Raw genomic sequence first — 19,546 nt, 5'->3', positions numbered from 1 at the left:
AAAATGATCATTTTTACTCCACCAAGGCTGTCAAATAATTTTATTTTAAAAGTGAAAATTTTAAGTCTTGATTCAGATACAAAACTGCATGTATATAGTTATCCCCCAGAGGCACTTCAGGCTGTTGACAAGAAGTCTTTGCAGCAGTTACGGCGCTCTACCTTCATGGGCGCAGTATCCAACAAACACCGGTTCGGCCGCTATGCCACGGCTGTTAAAATAAAGCAGAATGGGTATGAGTGCAATCGAAAAACTGGCTGCTTGTGTAGGCAGGAAGAGAGATACTGGCAATCTATTTTAGTAATTATATAAACAAAACTACTTCCAAGAAAGAACATATGGCCTATTTAGGGAGTGAAAAAGGGCCCTATTGTACTTTTGATTGTACTTTGGATTGAACCTCTGTTTCAATCAAGAGGCACCAAACTATTAGCAAACAAGTTGAAAACTTAAATTCAGGGGCTAGTTCTTTTGATGTTCTGCAAAATCTATTGCTTTTATTGAAAAGAAGTCATAATGAAGGCAAATGTGAATCAACTAATATTTGCATATTCTCCCCTCTCCCAGCCTCAATGCTTCCTTAATATGCAGCTCTAATTCCATAATTTTCATTATTTTTGGGGGGAGTCAGGGTTTCTTTCAGCTTACACTATCATAAATGATTATGTTCTCATGTGGCTTTAAAAACAAACCAACACCTGTGGCTTATGATGGTGCAGTAAGATAGTATAAAAACATGTTTCAGAGTTAAAGTAGTTGAAAACAAAATTCTACTTCTTAAATGTTTAAGAACTAGATAATAGTGCTACTAATATTTAAAAGTGGTGCAGTGGAAGAAACTGAATAATGAAATAGCTCAGCTGAATGATTGCTGCCCCTAAGCAAAACGTACTCTTAGTTAAGACAAGGGTTGGTATCTAGGGCTCTAGAATATATGCCCATCTTCTTGTTTCCTTCCTCCCATCACCCTTTCTCTGCAATCTGGCCTGCTGTGTCCTAGAGAAAGCTAAGTTTAGATCTGAATAGTACCTACTGTGTTCACTGTAATATTTCAAGAGCAGTGGCCTTGATCTTAAATTGGCAGTTACTGTTCTTCTAGTGACCAGGATCTAGCTGTTACAATGTGCTACCTACCCATTCCCTTGCTCCCTGGTAACCAGCTGCATAGCAAGCCAGAGCTGTTTATTCTCTTGGAAAGGCGCCTTGTCCTGCTATAACTGCCACAGTCTGTGTATACACGATGAATAAAAACGTTAGTAGGAACAGTCCTTGCGTACATGCTAAGACTGCAACAGCCTGATACTAAGTCAGGTCTTTGAGGAAGCCCCATATACATGAAAGGCAACAACTGCAGGTCCATGGAATGTTCATTTCATCAATGGAAAGGGAATGGTTTCTCTAGTGTTTTTCTGGTTCAAAGCCTGTATAAAAAGATTCATTTTCAGGACAACATATCTTTTTATTGAGGTAGTTAGTTTCTAACAGGAATTGTTCATCTTAAGCCAGCAAAACAGTTTTTCCTTAGGCTTCTTTCTGATGCTAAGTATGTGCAACAAGTACAGGGAGTAGCCCCTGCATTCTGCATCACTAATGCCAGCACTACCAGAGCAGCTGCTGTCATCTGGACCAGCTCCCTGCACAGCAATACAAGTGTTAAGGAAGAAGATGCAGATGCAGCAGTGGAGTTAAACAGGTCCAGAATATCATGGCTTAGTTCACTGTAAAACCCTAATCCTAGTGGTACAGCTACTGTACACTTCACTGTTCAGTTGTACCTGAGCCCCCCAAGAGATGCACCATCCCACTAAGTAATAGGACAGAAGTTTTTAAAGCCCTTAAAATTATTTTAATATGTATTTGTCAGCTCTCTCGTCATGTATCTATTTTTCTCATGACTGAGGGAGATAACACAACTTACATACAGCTATTTTCCTACATCATTATTTTAAGCCAGCTTGAAATAACCCAATCAAGTCAAAACTTACAAGTCCTTCAGTCACTCTTGATTAAAGAGTGACTGTAAGCTAAACATATACTGTATATTCTAAACTAAATGTAAGTGATTCCTACAGATAGTCATGCTAAGACATCTTCAGGAACATGAGCAGAGAGCTTGAGTTTTAAGTGCTGACTATAACTGCTGTTGTATCCTGTTCTTTAAAACACTGATTTGTATCTACTTTGACCTACTACCACACAGAGCTGAGATTTTCAATGACTTGTCATAAACTTCTGTAGAGAAACAAAATGGTATGTTTCACACTTGCTGCAGTTCAACTAGTCAGCTCTCTGACTGTATACTTTCGAAGTGAAGTCAAATTTAGACTTAATTCCTAGAAATCACTGGTATCTACAACTTTGAATGTACAAAGACAACACTAGCAATAAATAACCAGTATCTTGTGTAGGTACTTTTTAGGAAAGAACTGGGAGAAGAATGTGTTAGGACTACCGTAAACAAAGTCAGTTCATAAATGAATTAGAATTTGTCATGGACTGCTTATCCACTCCTTTCAGCCCCTAAAGTAAGGCAATACTTGAAAGAATAGCTTGCCCAAGCTCAACTCTCATGCAAACAGCTCCACTTGATTACCTGCTGCAGGTCTTTAATTATTATTAATAATAAATAAATAACACCACCTTTTTTTTTTTTAGAAGTCTGCTTTTCCTTCTGCCAGTGTACTCCTCCCACATACCCTTTAATATAATTTTTGTCTGAAATAAGTCAATCATGGTATTTGTTTTTCCTTCATAGGAAAGAGAAACAGGTGAGTCCTAGTATTTCACTGAAAAAAGTGAGTTCTGAAAATTTGAGTTGCCAAACTGTCCAGAGCTCCTTTCTTAATGTATCTGTCTTCCTCTTCTGTGGATACAAAACCATATGCGATTGCATTTTCAGTCAGGTTAAACTGCTAGCTCTCTTCCCTATTTCCAGGCCAGCAGTTCATGCCTGTACCTTTATTCCAGTGGTTATAAAACTTGAGAACCAAAATACACTGTAGCTACTAAATCTTACCGGAGCATGCGGCATCGATGATTAGTCAGCCTTTTGTAGGCATCCTGCAAGTTGGTCACATTGCTGCTGCTCCATAGTCTTTCCCCAACAGCACTTGCTCGAGGCCTGTAAAGGTATACTCCGTTTTAGAGTAGGTATCATCTTTAACCAAGAATGGATACATTTTTTTAATACCAGGTCTAATATAATACTTCAATACCCAGAAGCATTAATTTTCATAGCTGCTAAGGCTCAGCACAGAGCACTGTTACCACTATCATACAGTCCTGCTGGATTAATTAATACTTCTTGTAGCTGGCTTTCTAAAATCTAATGATAAAGCAGTTCATACCATAATCTTGGTGTCAGGTTAGTTGCATCTACAAATTCCCCCCACAGGCAGGCTTCTCCACCTATTACAAGTTTCTTCTGTTTTTCAGTTCCTGAATTTAAAGCAGAAAGTCAGAATTTCTCTCTGTCCAGAAGATGTGCATGATCAACAATTAAGATAGGACTGATGTTCAGTTGTTTTCATATAAAATACCTATCCTGACCACTAATTGAACATTTTGTTAGTCTTGTTACTGAATGTGAGAATTACCAAGCCATTTGCCCAGAGAAGCCACTTCTCTGCTCTGTCGGAAAGGATTTTACCTTTTATGCTCTGAAGACATTCCTCAGCTTTTTGACATTCCTAGAGATTTAAGTCCTGATGGAAACTGTTCATTCTATCACATGCAGAACATTCCTTGAAAAAATTAGTTAGGTGTTCTTAATGAGCTCTGAGAGGTCCCTTGCACAAAATGAAAGCCCCATTGAAAGCATAAGATGTTTGTATCAACTTTAGACACAGGGAGAGAACGTCTTTCTCTAGAATAGCTTAGCACTCAAGAAGCTTGATAACAAATTCAGTGTCTGTCTACCAACAGCCATTTTGCACAACTCTGTTCCTAAATCATCTGCCCACCTAGCCCAGCATTCTCTCTTATGCAAACACCAGTACTAGATGCTTGAGGAAGGTTACACCTTTCCCTGTGAGAAGTACAAAGTTTCTTTTTTTTAATTTAAGAGTTTTCCAGAGTTCTAGCTGACCATAATTCCTTTGATTATGCTATAATCACAGTGATGGAATGGCCACTCTAAAGAGCCCTATTCTTTCCATGTACATTGTACTATAAACCAAGGAGTTTCATGCACAGAACATGTGTATAAAAAAAGTAACAAACCAGGGAAGTTAAGTGGTTCAACACCGTAGTATTTCTTCCAGTCTTGCCCATAACTAATGTAGTCTAAGTACCAGGGTGCTGACAGGATAGTGGTGAACCCAGCTCCAGTGACACTGCTCAGTTCATGAGCATAGTTACTTGCCATCCACACTTGAACTACAGTGTCTGGTTTCAGCTAAAAGAGGAAAAGACAAAACAACTAACTAACCAACTTAACACAAAAACATTAATGGCAATCCTAATTGCTGTTATCAAGGAAAAGGATCATGAATTTCAAAACTCTCTATTTTGTTTTGAAGAGGAATGTTTTAGAAACTACCTTTTGTCATCCCTCCTACCCCGAAGTCTAAAGCTGATTAGCTCTTTGCTGGTTTTAAACACAACTCGTACTAGAGAGAAGCCTAGGTTATACTATAGACAGTTAATGCTCTAAGGGGATTCCTACATGCACCGTGTATCTGACCAGCTCTTTAAAAAGCTGAGCATTTGGTCTTACTGGACCAGACACACACTTAAGTGATAAAAAAAAAGAAAGAAAACCCATAGAAACTTCTCTACCCTTTATTCTGACATTTTAAAGCATGTTATATTAACTGTGTTAATACATAACCAGGTTATGTTCACCTTTAAAATGCACTTCAATGCTGGTGTTCCTGTTTCTCCTATTACATATTCAACAAGTGATAATTTCAAGGGAGGCTCCAACAGCTGGGGAGACTTGCTAATGTCAGCAGACTTGCTTTAACTCTTAAGAGACAAAGCCAGACCTATTTAATAGTCTACTTAGGAAGCCTCACACAATATTGCGCTGTTACGCAAGAATACCTTACTAATTTTCCCATCTTACCTGCGCTTTGTGATCAAACACTTCTTGCCAGACCATTTGTCCTTTGTTGTAGGAAGAAACAATGTCCACAATGCTAGAATTTAGAAATAAGATCAATTTTGTGAACTTCAATGAGATTAAGTACAAGCACTCAAATTAGCAACATTTTCTACCCCAAGGCACATCAGGCCTTTCCCACCACTGCATGGGAGACCATGAAAAAGCAGGTTGTTCTGGTTTTGGCCTTCAGTGCTCTGTCTTGCAGAGCATGTTCTACCACGTAGAACAATGTGCACATGCATTTACACAAACTGATGTTCAGAACTACCAGCAACTCATACAGGGTGACTAAATCTGTGTTATTTAAGGAGAGAAAGAAATGTCTGCAGAAACTTCCTCCCCACTGTGTGTGCTGACACTACTGCAGATCCATAGTTTAAGATACCCAATACGTTCACAGTGTGTGTAAAACCAGCCTACATATCTGTGCTGTGTCCCTCGTTTTAAAGCTATGAACTTCAGACCTGGTGTTTGAAAATAAAGTGGATAGTCCCAAATATGTGGCAATTTTTCAAAATAATATAGATACTAAATCAGCTTCCGTATCTGCACCTCAACACCACCCTCAAATAATGAATGCGAAAAACTGAGCAAGAATTAAAAAAACAACATACTTTTGAACATAGTAAGATTCCAGCTTAGCATAGTCAGTGCCAAAACCTTGCTTCTTCATGAACTTTTTCACTTCAGGGTTAGATTTCCTTAAATCGCAACAAGAAAACAAGTTTAAAAAAAAAAAAAGGATTATTTTTGTTACATTTTAAACCAGATTTCCCAACCATTTCTACCTATGCACAGCACACTGGCTGATACCTTAGGCATGCCACAACCTGGAATGCACAGCAGAGCAGAAGCAGCAAGTTAACATGATTTAGGTATTTTGAAACAGTTTCATCCTGATTTGAAATAAAGCCAATAGACTTAATTCTCTGGTAAAACTGCTGGAGTCCCTGTTCTGAAGTGGTCTCTGGCAGGCTGCCCCAAACTCTTAAGAGCTCTGGGGTTCTTGGCATCTCAGCCACTTTGTGCTAAGGTTGTCAGCAGTCTGAGAACTCAACAATTTTGTGTTTCCACCATAAAAACAAACCAACACATTTGTGTTAAAGCATTTGCCAGAAGTTTTCCTTCTCTATAAAAATTAAATAATGTCCCGAGTGTTTGGATTTTATCTTTAAAGAGAATGCAGAAATACTAACTAGGTCAATTTGAATACTCATCAAAATGCTCCAAATTCTTTATTATTAGTTAGTCTCTCCAGCAGAGAGACTCCAAAATATTCAAAATCCACAACTGAATTAAGAACACTATTAATACATGCTGTACCTCTAATACAAACACACATGAATCTGTTTGGTAATTCTTACTGTTAGCAGATTTTCTGGAGGGCAGAACTCAATGTAAGATCTACTTTAACACAAAGCATTTAAATATTAATTTTCTTACCTAGTATTTTTCTAACATACTAGTTCTTTTTCCTGCCAGGGTAATTTTCATAAAGAAATCCTTTAGAATATTTATGAAACTATGAGTCAAAGCAAAATTCTGCACATCAGTTGCTTGTGGAGGATCGCAAATGATCTACCTGTAAATAGTTACAGAGGTAGGAGTGGAGATCTTTTGTCTATGCAGTGAAAACTGTCCCATGCAACTGAGTTCCGTAATTGATGGAGGTGGACAGGTTTAGGAGGCACTAGATATTTGTTCTTTGAATTGTCACCATACCAACAACTGAAGTCCACTTCATCTCCTCCCAAATGAATGAATTCATCTGGAAATACACTGCTGATCTCTTTGAAGAACTTAGTCATGAAGTCGTAAGTTGTATTCCAAACGGGATTTACAGGTCCAAAGGACCCAGTTGGCTGTTCTCCATTGTAGCAAGGAGTGAGAAGATCTTTTTGACCTAATAAAAACAATTAATAGATGATATTCAGTTTCGTTGCTATGCTAACTTTGCTAGCAGGAAAAAGCAGTTATCCATATTAAAAAGGTAAACATGACCTAAGTGCTCACCTATCTTAAGTATAATCAAATAGAGGCAGGATGAAATAAGACAACTTGTAAAATGCTGAAGGGTCTAACTGGCAATCGGGACTCTTAATTTCAGATTTGTGACTTAACACACACTAATACACGTAGCATGTCACAATACCTGGAAAACGTTACTTGGATAACTACTTGAACAAAGCAAAAAAAGCTTTAATGAATATCAGAAGGAAGCCAATTAGAAGGAAGCTGAACGTAATGAGTGTGCTTCAGACGCCTCTTTTCTCTTTTTATTACTCTGCTTTTTTAACATATAAGTAGGTGTCAGGTACATAGCTCAAGGTAGATGTCCTATCTCACTCTGCTAAGAATGTACCTTTACACAAAAAATGAAGGCTAAACAGAGATCAAAACTATGCAATGGTTCTCAAGTCAAGATACCTGAAGCAACATAAGCCAGGAAAACTAAACAGGAAAAAGTTAGTTTATTTGGTGTACACTGTAGTTGCAGCAGCAGCACCTTCCTGGCTGTGTGTTTCCTACTCTGAGCACATCTCCCCCAAACAGACCTTAGTGCTAGACTGCTTCTACTACTCAACTCACAAACCTTAAGACTTCTGTCCAGTATCTTCAATTTGAATGCAAAGAAAGCATAGCTGCCCAAGTTCATAAGCAAAGCCAGAACTGGCTTCTGTGCATCGCATTAAAAAAAGCTACGCAGGAAGCTATTGAGAACAACTGATTTTAGGAAAGGGAGATCAAGTTGCTCTTTGAGTGAATGTAGACCACCTCACATATCACCAGGCAAGCCAATGGTTTTAACAGACCTCTGTAAGAGTGAAGACGGCTTCAGATGAAGATTCCAAAAGAGTGTTTAGCAAATTTAGGTTTTGCTTGGTTCCCTTCTTCCTCATTTTAAATAGTGAGAAAAGAGCCTGAAACATCTTCCAACATTATGACCACATCCCCACAGGATGACTACGAGACTCATTCCATGGCTAAAGCTAAAACTATGAAACACTAGAAAAATCTTTACTTTTGGCCAAAGTCATCTTACGTAAATTGCAGTGACATTGCATTCAGCGCACACGGTATTAAAGCACACGGTTTCCTGGTCCTTGAGTGCAAGTAAATACCAGCATTCTCTATCAAGAGAAGTATTACTCTGAGACCCAGAAGATAAGTCAGTGAAGAAGCATCCAGGTTCACTGTGCTTTATACACTGGCAGATTACCACTTCAAAGTTTCAAAGTTTCAAAGAAACATCAGTCACTTCCAAAGAACCTTCCCAAAGCAACTCCAGAGCAAGCAACTCCTTATTTCTAGACACTGCCTTATTATTCTAAACTCAAAAGCTCTGAGTGATGGGGTACCAACAACAAAGTCTAAGGCAGAATATATCTGTACCCTTGCACACACATCTAGCACTGAACATGTCAACTTTCTTCATTAATCTTACTTCCTCTAACCTGTAAAGGTCATGACATTACTTAGTGCCTCTTCCTTATCAAGGGCCTTCCAAAGCACTTTATTGGTTACTTCTTAAAAAATTCATTTTGCGCTACTACTCACCACAATCTCTTAACAATTACTACTTTCTTGGGCATACCTTTCCCCCAAGACTGCGTGTGTCCTGGGGTATCAAACTCCGGGATAACTCTGATGCCTCTTAACCGAGCATACTCAATCACCAGATGGACGTCAGTAGGAGTATAGATGAGATTAGAGGAGTATGCCCCCTGTAAAATATTCACATTTAGAGACAGTTTGCAACACACTATAGCAGCAGATCACAAAATTTGGATGGAAATATTTTAACTTAGACTGGAGAGCAGTTTAAAAGGTTGGCTCTGGTTTATCAACTGCACACACAGAACTTTTCAGTTAACTTGTGGAGAGAAAAAAACCCACCAAACCAACAAACTCACAACACTGAGACAGACCTCCCTGACGAGACCTTCCTTTCCTCCTTAGCTCACTGTTACTGAAGAACACAGAAAAGCTTGTTTCTATTCTTTCAGAATTTTGAAAGATACGCTTTTCAATTCTATAGTATAGAGGCAAGTTGTTGTTCCCCATTAGCTCTGAAACATTGGGCCCTTGCTACATAACATACACGACTAATAGAAAAATTCTGCCAAGTCAGAAAGAACTTCCAACATCTCTGCTTCTCAGTTTTGATAGTGACCAATTTAGCATCAGGACATGTTTGTTTTGTGACACTGAATTTGAGTGTAATTCTACTCCTACACAGCCAACAAATGTGACAATGACCCTGATTATTACAGTTTGGTGAAACAGATGCTTGCCAAAGAGCCAAACTACGTAAGAATACATCGTGACTCTTCATGATTAATAGCACCTTAAGCTTCTGTTTATCTGGAAATGGTTTCCACAGCTGAGTTACTCAAAAAAGGAAACAGTAAACAAGCCTTTCAAAGAGAAGCTTGTTCAGACACAGGCCATCTCCCTCTCTCTAGCTGTCAATGGGAAATACGACAGAATTCCATAGCCTTTACTGGACAAAATAATCTGACTGCACTATGCAACATATAAAATTTTTGAATTATAAAATTCTTCATAGCATCTGCTCAAGCACTGCCAACATAATTTTCATGAGGGTCAGATTCTAGCAAGCATTTTAAAACAGAATCACAAATCTTGTACTTAGGCTTAGTCTACTTAACTATTCTTAACTACTTAGCTATGTTTGATTTGGCTCCTACTGTACCGTGACTGAGCAAGAACCTCATGATGGCTCTCACTAATGTAACAAAGCCTACTACGCATCTAGAAATAAGACACATTGCACTGTATTTTGTCTAGGAAACAACCTTGCACTTTTGGACCTCTTACAGACATGGTGTGTTTTGTAAAGCTAACTAGGTATCAGACAGGACAGAAGTACTATTGCAGTGGTTCCAGACCAAGAGCTGGCAGGAAAATCTCCTACATTTGTTTGAGTGGCAGAAGTCAACCAGTTAAAGAATCCCATCAACAGAAATCCAAGCAGTGTTCACTACTTATTTGCACACCATTAGTGTTTGAAGGCCTGCAAACACTGAAGATCATGCAGAAAATTTGCACAGAAGAGTTAAGAAGGTCATTTACCATGTATCCACCAGGGAAGACTTAAAAATGGTCCACACAGACACTCAGGTAGGATCCTAAATGTGGACTTGCTGGTTACTGGTCCCATTGTACTGTTTTACAATAAGCCAAATCGGATATACTCAAGCACTGGTAAACCCTGCATTTTATTTTCATGAAGTATGTGCCAGATTTCTGCCCTTCCACCCTGCTCAAATGGTGTTTACTCACCTTGTCACTTAATTCAGGGAAATAAATGCTCTGGTAAGGGAAGGACTGATCATCTACTATATGCCAGTGGAGAACATTGAACTTATTAAAAGCCATGGCATCCTGTAACAAATAATGCAATAGAGTTTAGTTAAACACTTCATTCTCATAGAAAACCTATGCAAAAAAGTGGTCTTGTCCCAGCATATCCCGGATGCCTAGAGCAACACCTAAAAAAGAATAAAACCTCTAACAAACCAAACCACCCAAAAAACCAACCAAAACTCACCCAATTCCCCCACCAACAAACCAAAAAACCTTTCTATGTTTCACTAAATCCTGGAAGCACACACCTCTACTGCTCCATCCCCCTGCAATCTGTTCTCACCACTGCTGTTAACAAGCTCTTGATCTGACCCCCATTCTACCAGCCCGTGTAGTATGAACTGCTATGAACACTTATGAATTTCTTCCACTTCAGAACACATACCCTGAGATTAGCTCAGGTGGCTACAGCATGGTGATGCTAACACCAAGGTTGGAGGTTTGACCCCCATATGGGCCATTCACTTAACAGATGGACTTGATGATCCTTCTGGGTCCCTTTCAACTCAGATGGTTCTGTGGGTAATTCTCTATGCACCATCACCTATTTCAGCTTACAGAAAAGCTTATACTTTTCTAACGAAATACCTTGGACTTGAAAACAGAACAACATGAGAGTTTCCTACTACATAGTACATCCCTTCTTGCTAGTGACTTCTGCAGAATCCATTTCAAATGCATGCAAAATAAACTATGCATTTTCCCTGCAAAAGACAGTGTTTCTTTTATGTTTTCATTCATAACAGTGTCAGTACTTCCCTTTTTTTGATCTTGAAGATAATCAAGATCAATGTTAACACACATATTTTAGAATTATGACTCCAGTTGGACAGTTACATACATACCTTGGGTTATGCTGGCTTGTTAATGACTACAAGTGTGTGCTGTGAGCAGACCAAATTAAGTGTTTACATCATTCATGACTGATTGCAACACAGCTGCTCCCAATCCCTTGCCACAATACAATTGTTTTCACCACCCATTCCCCCCATTCTTTTTTTACCTAGGGGTATTTACAGAGGTGATAAAATCTCTTCAGGAACTCCCACCAAATCCAAAAGAAGATTCATATTTTGTACATTCCCCAAATTTATCTCATCTGTTTAATGACACTGCAGAATTTTTAATTGCCACATGTCTTCATGCATTTCTAACACATACCATCCTTCTACATAGAAAATTACATCTCTGAACCTTCAGTTCACCTACTCCTTCCTCAAGGACAATGCCCTTCCTGGAAATACAGTGCAGCAGTTGAACACAAACTAGAAATGTACTTGAATTGCTGCCCTAAGCATCTAATCGCCACATGTCAGAGTAAGAGATTACTGATGCTTTTTATTACTCTGGATTCAAGCAGGCAGAGAGGAGGGAGGAGAAGCATACTTGTTCTTAAAACCATGAAAAGAGCATAAGATGTAGCTCTGATATAGTATTAGAGACAGACATGCAATTTAAGGAAAAAAAGCAGAACAGCAGCAGTTACAGAAACACAAAAATAGTTAGAAATGCAAGTCTCTGTGGACATCTCTTTTAGACAAACCAAAAAATACTGACACAAATATTTACTTGAGACTTTGAAGCATCCTCTGTTGCAAATGTAACACTACACAAGCATTACTTGCTGAACAGGCACTGACCTTGAATACAAGTGTTAAATACCCAAAGGACAAGTTCTGAGCATAGTTCAAGGATGACCTCAGAAATTAAGACTGTTTTTATGTGCACTCTTTCTGCTTATCTTAAACCTGTTTTGCAAAGTTCTGCAACATGGAGGGGAAATTTCGAATATTATTTCACCTTGGAGAAGCAAGACAGAGACAAGACAGGAAACTGCCTATTCCTCCACTTCAAATAACTAAATAATCCCTCCTACAAGGACATCAACAACAACAAAAAAACGGGGAGTGCAAAACAGAAAACCCCACAGCTTTGGCTGCTAATTTATACAAATACATCACCCTTCCATCAAGGTTGGAGCACATTAATTCTTAATGTGCTTATTTAAGCTTTTTGGAGAAAGTTTTGTTTGTTTTTTTTTGTTTGTCTATTTTTCAGTAGCTTCCAGTGAGGGTTTTGAATTTTCTCCCTTGCTCTGTAGTACTTAATTACTGGCTTGCACTTAGTAGCCTAAGAAAGGACTATCAAAGGCTGCTACTGGACTACCAAAGTCTGTTCCAAAAGACTGGAGTTTTCCTGAAATCACTGGCACTGAAGCCAGAATTTGCAAGGTATCCCTTGCATTGATTGATGACAGTCAGATGTCTCAAAACATGCTTCCAAGAAATAATACATAAGCTGGTTTAGGCAACAGAAAATACAGAGAATCTGAGGTACCACAAACACCAGTCCCCTTTACAGATTTAATACTCATTGTGTCTGTCCACTCAATGCTTCTCCAGTCTACGTTCAGACCTTTGCTTAGCAAAGTTCACTCTGTCTTTTTAAAGTCATACAGAAAAGATGGGTTCTTCTTTCATACCAGCTCCAGTTGCTACCTACTTCAGGTGACAAAACACAACAACAAAAAGCCTTCATTATTAATGACACAAAACTGCCTACTTACCAGGTTTGTCAGAATAGATTTCAATGGTAAATAATGCCTTGAAGTGTCTAATAAGACTCCTCTATGAGCAAATCTTGGGAAGTCATTGATTTCAGATTCATTGACAAGAAACTATGAGAAAAAAATTAAAAATTAGAATTTTATTTTAATATTTAATGTTTATTTCAATATTCATAATTTCAAACAGAAAATACTTTTTTTTTTCAGAAAATGATTCTTGGAAATCTGTAACAGACTGAAATGCTGCTGAATGAAACTGGTAGATCTGCTGTTTCTAGAAAAGCACCCAGTTACCAGGACAGTGGATGTAGTTAACAGCTATACTTACGCTTCCATAGTCATCTTCATGAACCAACTGGCTGAAGGTTTCCAAGCCTGGAAAAATATCCAAGAAAGGGATCTCAACTACAAACCAGTACTTGCCCTTAAAGTTTTAGTTACAAACAGTACCATAATTTTTTACAGGTATTCATATAGCTAGAAAGAATGCTTGTAGCTGAGTTTCTTTCTCTTTAGCACAGTTTCCTTAGTTGCTTAAGCACCACTGTTCAAAAAACTCTGGAGAGAACCATTCAAACTCTCCATTATGCACAGATACCGAATACTTGTGCTACCGCTCAGCTGTAGCAGATTAATCCCCAAATAGTAATACAATTACTGAGAGTGAGGTAGGAATTTCTGGTCTCATTATGCATCTATTCCTGTAATTTCTGGAACTGGTGAAGTTTCTAATTCAGCATGAAAAATCTGTTGATTTATAGGTAACTAATATACAGAGTCAACATTCCAGTAAGAACAGCAGGCTGAAATGTCAGGATTTTTATTCTTTGCGATGCAATTCAGCATGTCCAGTTATTAGGTGCAGTCAGAAAATAATCTGTCACACTGTAGTTTAGACAGCTTTTTGCTTGGCCTGGCTGATTTCAGGCACAGCAAGAATGTACTCACAGTGTGCCACTGGATCTGAGATGCTGAGCATCTGGACCAAACGTCTAACTGATACATATCTGAGTATCCTTCTGGCTTGACTAAGCTTACTTCCAATGAGGTACTGAATGAGGGCAAGCCTAACTGGTCAGCTGGTTCTTGGTCTGCCATGAAGTTTGTATAAGCCCTAAACAAATAGCTCAATGTGAAAATTATCAGCTTACCTCTTAAAGCACCCCATACCTCATAAGCTTTCAGTATAGCCACAGGCTCAGTTACAGTTAAATGATCTAAAGGAAAGGAAAAAAAAGCTTACTCCTCAAGAAACCATGAATTGACAGGACAATGCCAAAAGGCATTAAAATGATTCTTCAAGTGCCACATCTCCCTTTGTGTTTTAAATTCCAATCAATCCTGTTTTTAAAAGTGATAGCATGCAATTATTTTTCATCTATGTTTTCCTGATATAAAGCAAGCTACTATTCAGAGAGTCAACAGCTAATCAGAAAGAAGATAAAACAAGTAAGGTGCTTAGTAATGGCAATGTTAAAATATTGTACATTCCAGCAAAGTTTAACCCACCTGATTTAAAACATAACAGACTGTATTTTTGCATTTAAGACATATGTGATAAGGGTCGGGTAGCTAAGCCAAACCTAATCACAAAAAGTTTACTTCTCCTTTTATCTTCCTTTTATATAGTTTACAGTTTATTTCTCGAGGTGAGGCCGCCCCAGTGCAGAGCAGAGCCGCACAATCCCCTCCCTTGCCCAGCTGGCGATGCTGTGCCTGATGCACCAACAGGGTGTCAGGTCACCGTCTTGACCTGAGCATCAGTATAGGGGCAGTGAGGTGAAGTACAGTAAGTAAAATGAAGAATGGTATCTGAAGGAATCCGTAACAATCCTCCCTTGAGTACTGAAGTACAGTATGAAGCACTAGTGAAAAAAAAACCAACCCTAAATTAATTTTGGTTTTGAATTTAAGGCGACTCAGTAAATATTAAAGGACAAACAAATACATTTAAAATATATTTTTAAAATCACATACATATATGTGCATAAAAATACACTATATCTAGAAATCTATAGATTTATATTATTCAAACATCAAAGTAATAACTGCACATCTGAAACAGCAGAGAAAAAAATCAAAGGGTTGAATTGCTGTACAATCATTTATTTGATCTGTGTCAGTATGAAAGAATGGTTGGTGTGTATAATCTACACAGTTCAAACATTTATCTAAACTACCAGAGAAAAGCCATTCAGCAATATGAAAAAGGTACCTCAAGTTTCCATATTAACCTAAGCACTGATTGCACGTATTGGAAGTTTGGGGTAAGAAAGAGAACTTAGAAGATTACTGCAATCACCACAGGTAAACTGTAGGGAAAATGTGATAAATTGTTAAGGATTTATTTCCAACACAGCAGGGTTTTTTTTTCTGAACAGATATCATACCTTAAATTAACTTTGGATGGATAATTTTACAATAAGCTACTTGGAACATTTTACACAAGCAGGTAAGAGGACAGGTAACCTGTACTTTGATTACATATCCAATTGTCTTGCTACAGGATAGTCACTGACTGTCCATACTATCTTTATTAAGGAGCCAGACCACCCAAACCAGCAAATCAGCAATAACAGCATTTTTTAGAATTTGTACCCTTAAAAAGATAGCCCATCAAAAACCAGAAAATTAAAACTTACTGAAGTCTGGAAAGTTTAGCTTATTACATGAAGAAAATATGTTACTTGTAACAGGAAACTTATTTCTTAGAGCAGAGGGAAAAAACTGCCTGTTCTAAAGAATGCAACCTAAAAATCACATGGTCTGACAGATTCCGTGACAGAAAACAAGAATCAGCTTTGGTTAAAAACTGAAGTTCAAAAACTAGTTCAAAGTTCAAATAAAAATCAAGCAGCACAATAACCTGACTGGCAGAACAATGAGAGCATTAGCATGTTGGCTGCTGTATTTCATTTGCATTGAAAAGTATTATAAGCTTCACAAAAAACCTGAACTCTTTGGCTTACGTCTCAAAAGGATTTAGTAAATTTAATATCAGTACACTCTACTACAAGTCAGGTGGAATTAATCCTGCTGCACATGTATGATTTAAGATTAAAAGGATCTTTTTTCTAAGGATCTGTATCCTGGATACCAAACAACAGAAGATTATTTCAAAATAGAACTAGATGAATTGAATATATTGATTTTTGTGCTAGCCTGCCCAGACAAAAAGCAATACTATTGCTCATTCTTATTTCTGTTAATGAAATTCTCTGGTGATTAGTACTTTATTTAGAATACTTCTCCACTCTGGACTTCAGTCACAGAACTAAAGAAGCATAGAAAAATGAATCCAATATAAACATGTTTTTAATTCCTTTCTTGTATTTACAGATATAAAGGAAGTAGGTTTATAGAACTGCAAGATGAGTAACAAGTTCAACGAGCACTTTCTGGTTTTCCTGGAAAAACAGGAAATACCATGTACATATCTCAGTGTAAGTAGCTTCAATTCAAATGTAGTCATTTCTAAGGAGACGGCAAGCAGTGACAGCCTTCACTCAATAAATAAGCTGTACTGAAAGGAATAATCTCCTGACTGTGCACAGATCTCACAAAAGATAACTGGGTATTGCACAGCATGGTATCTCTGATTCCTAATGCTAGCTGCTAGAAAGGATAATAGCAGGTAAATGAGCTGTATGATAGCTGAACTGCAAAAATCATGCGCGACACTTGACGAGCTTCGTGATCCACTGTGGGCTGGGATTTCCCACAGCATCAAGAGCAAGAATTATCTTCTGGTCGCCACTGCTGTGAAATGTTTTTTAGCGCTTCCGAGAGCCCTTGCTTTCGAGTTCCTTTAAAAGAACCCCAAAACCTGCTGACTTCTATACCAGACACGTGATAGGAAAACAAGCTCCTAACGGTGCCACCTAAGCCGGGGAAGGAGGAGCGCGATGAGCGGCCGTGCGGGTACTCACAGGCCTCGCTGGAGGTGAGCTGCGGGTGCCTGTCACAGCCAGGGTCCCCCGCCTCGATCACCACCTGCAGCTGGAACAACTCGGGCTCCGCTCGGGCAGCCAGCGGCCTGCGGCTCCGCGTCCGCCGCCGGGAATGCCCGAACATGTACTCGTAGTACCTGCCGGGGAAGCACAGGCGCCGGCGGGGCCCTGAGGCGGCTGCTCCCGTCCCCGGGCCGCCGTTGCAGCCCCCCCAACCCCACCGCCGCTCACCTGCGGAAGGCGTCCTGCAGCAACCCGCAGCCCGGGCCCGCCGAGGAGCCGGCGCCGTGCACCAGCTGGAAGCGGCCGGGCGCCAGCTGCAGCTGGCGAGAGTACGTGCGGACCCACTGCGGCAGCGGCCACAGCGAGTCCTCGGGGACGGCGTCCGCCGCCACCTCCCAGTCGGATGGCTCCGGCTCGGCCCCGGCCCGCGGGGCGCCGTGGCGGAGGCTGGTGCTCACCAGCACGGCGGGCACCACGACGAGCCCCAGCAACAACCCAGCCAGCCCCATGGCTCTGCCCATAGTGCGGCGGCTGCCTCAGCCCGCCTGTTACACTCACAGGGTAGCCCGACTCCGCCTCCGCCGCCACGGGGCTGGCTGGGGCGGGCTCGGGAGCCTCAGTGCCCGCCCACGGCACCGTCCGCCCGGTGGCTCCTCGGCGGGCGTGCGGCAGGGTGAGGGTCTCGAGTGGGCTTCTGGTGGAGCGGGTCGGTTCTTTGTTCTCCTCTGAGGGGTTTTCGCACATAAAAAACATTAACTATTAGCTTCCAAAGGAGAGCCACGAGGATAGTGATGGGTCTGGAGGGGAAGCCGTATGAGGAGCAGCTGAGGGCACTTGCTCTGCTCAGCCTGGAGGAGAGGAGACTGAGGGGAGACGTCATTCTGGTCTTCAACATCCTCGTGAGGGGAAGCAGAGGGGCAGGTCCCGATCTCTTTACTCTGGTAACTAGTGACAAGACTCGAGGTAACAGCGTGAAGCTGAGTCAGGAGAAGTTCAGGTTATTATCAGGAAAAGGTTCTTCACCCAGAGGGTCATTGAGCACTGGAAGAGTCTCCTCACGGAAGTGGTCACAGCACCAGCCTGACAGAGTTCAAAAAGTGTTTGGACAACACTCTTGGGCACGTAGTGTGATTCTTGGGACTCTCCTGTTCAGGGCTAGGAGCTGGACTTCAATGATCCTAATGTGTCCCGTCCAGCTCAGCATATTCCATTAATAGCTGGCACCATGAGGTCCTGCACATGGAACTGCTCTACAGAATAAAGGAGCGTGGCTGGGCCAGCTTAATTTCTGTATGGACAGGGTGTGATGCAGGCTACACTTTTATGAAGGAAAGACTCTACATCTCTTGTAGTGCTATAAAACAATTTCAGTCTCAGCAGAAACTACTTTTTCACAGGCTTTCTACAGAATGTGTTACAAGCTATATGGTAAATAAGCTGGAGTCTGAGTTGCAGTGAAGTGTTTCAACCTTTAACCAAACAAACCTGGTGTTTTGGCCAATCTCAATGCAAGCTTGGGAAAGTTGTTCTTAATTGTTTGTGAGGAAGGAAATTCAAGCTTTCCAAGACTGAAAGTCACAGTGGGGAGGAATTCAGGCTTCATGCCACCTCTAACTGAATGCTTAATGTGAACACTGAAGTGTCATCGTTGTTGCTTTGGCTGAAGCACCAGTTAATACCACAGCAATGATGAGGGGAGCTGACACCTGCATGCTGCTTCTGCAGAGTAACTGAGGAGCTGGTCAGCTGTCCTGCAGGGAATGAATCACAAAACATCCTGGTTGTTGCCATTTGCTGTGCCCAACCATGCAGTTACAGTGCAAAGGCTTGATGGAAAGTGTTTGATGCATAGCAGAATGTTATTTAATCTTGTAATGCTATAAGTAAAAGCAATTCCTTATTATATCAAAGAGGCACACAGGACATGACACCTGCAAACCTACCCTCCTGCTCTCTGCATGCCAGGAGATAGGTGGAAATGGCAACACTGCAGCCGTCTTTTCTGGCTCTCTCAGAGGCAATTGTTACACTCTTCAAGCGGTGGCAGAGGTTTCCAGTTGCCTGTTACGTATACCTTATTTATCTTTCCTTTGCCTGGTGTGATTGTCTCCTCAACTGTGCTGATTCAACTGTTCATGCTGCCTACTTCTGTTCATCTTTTTAGACATACTTAGAAATTATGGATTGTTTCATGGGTTTCTTGGAGATATCTGAGAGATCAATAAGCTCTCAGAGAAGGAGTGGGTAAGAATAAGTAGCTGCAGTTGCAGAGGGGACTGTAAGATACTAAACAAAATCTTCTGTTTACAGATAAGTATTAAGCAGCCTGGCCACTCCTAAGGGCTGGTTACTGAAGACACACTGAAAATTTTTGCTTTCATTTGTTTTCAGTGGCTCTATCTTCTGTAGAGTAAGGCTGTTCTACACCAATGAAGCACACCTGTTCATTTGTCACCTAATAAATATTTGCCTAATCATTTATTATTACCACTCTTTAAAATACTTATTCAGTGCAAAAAATGCTAATTA

General features: G+C 40.1%; 1 protein-coding gene across 1 annotated transcript; it reads right to left on the bottom strand.

The window, feature by feature from the left end:
- Positions 1–25: 25 nt before the first annotated feature.
- HEXB (hexosaminidase subunit beta) lies at positions 26–17,578 on the bottom strand. The gene is made up of 14 exons (XM_048292777.1): positions 17,246–17,578; positions 16,994–17,151; positions 14,216–14,281; positions 13,393–13,439; positions 13,065–13,175; positions 10,415–10,516; positions 8,703–8,832; positions 6,830–7,010; positions 5,722–5,808; positions 5,069–5,141; positions 4,222–4,396; positions 3,348–3,438; positions 3,017–3,121; positions 26–211 (listed from the first exon to the last, which is right to left on the bottom strand). The coding sequence occupies exons 1-14, from the start codon at positions 17,536–17,538 to the stop codon at positions 148–150; spliced, it is 1,683 nt and encodes a 560-aa protein (XP_048148734.1). The 5' UTR covers positions 17,539–17,578; the 3' UTR covers positions 26–147.
- Between the last annotated feature and the right edge of the window lie 1,968 nt (positions 17,579–19,546).

This window comes from Corvus hawaiiensis, chromosome Z, assembly GCF_020740725.1.
Source record: "Corvus hawaiiensis isolate bCorHaw1 chromosome Z, bCorHaw1.pri.cur, whole genome shotgun sequence".
Taxonomy (NCBI): Eukaryota; Metazoa; Chordata; class Aves; order Passeriformes; family Corvidae; genus Corvus; species Corvus hawaiiensis.
Note: the sequence above shows the minus strand (reverse complement) of the source record. Positions and strands in the feature narration are given on the sequence as shown.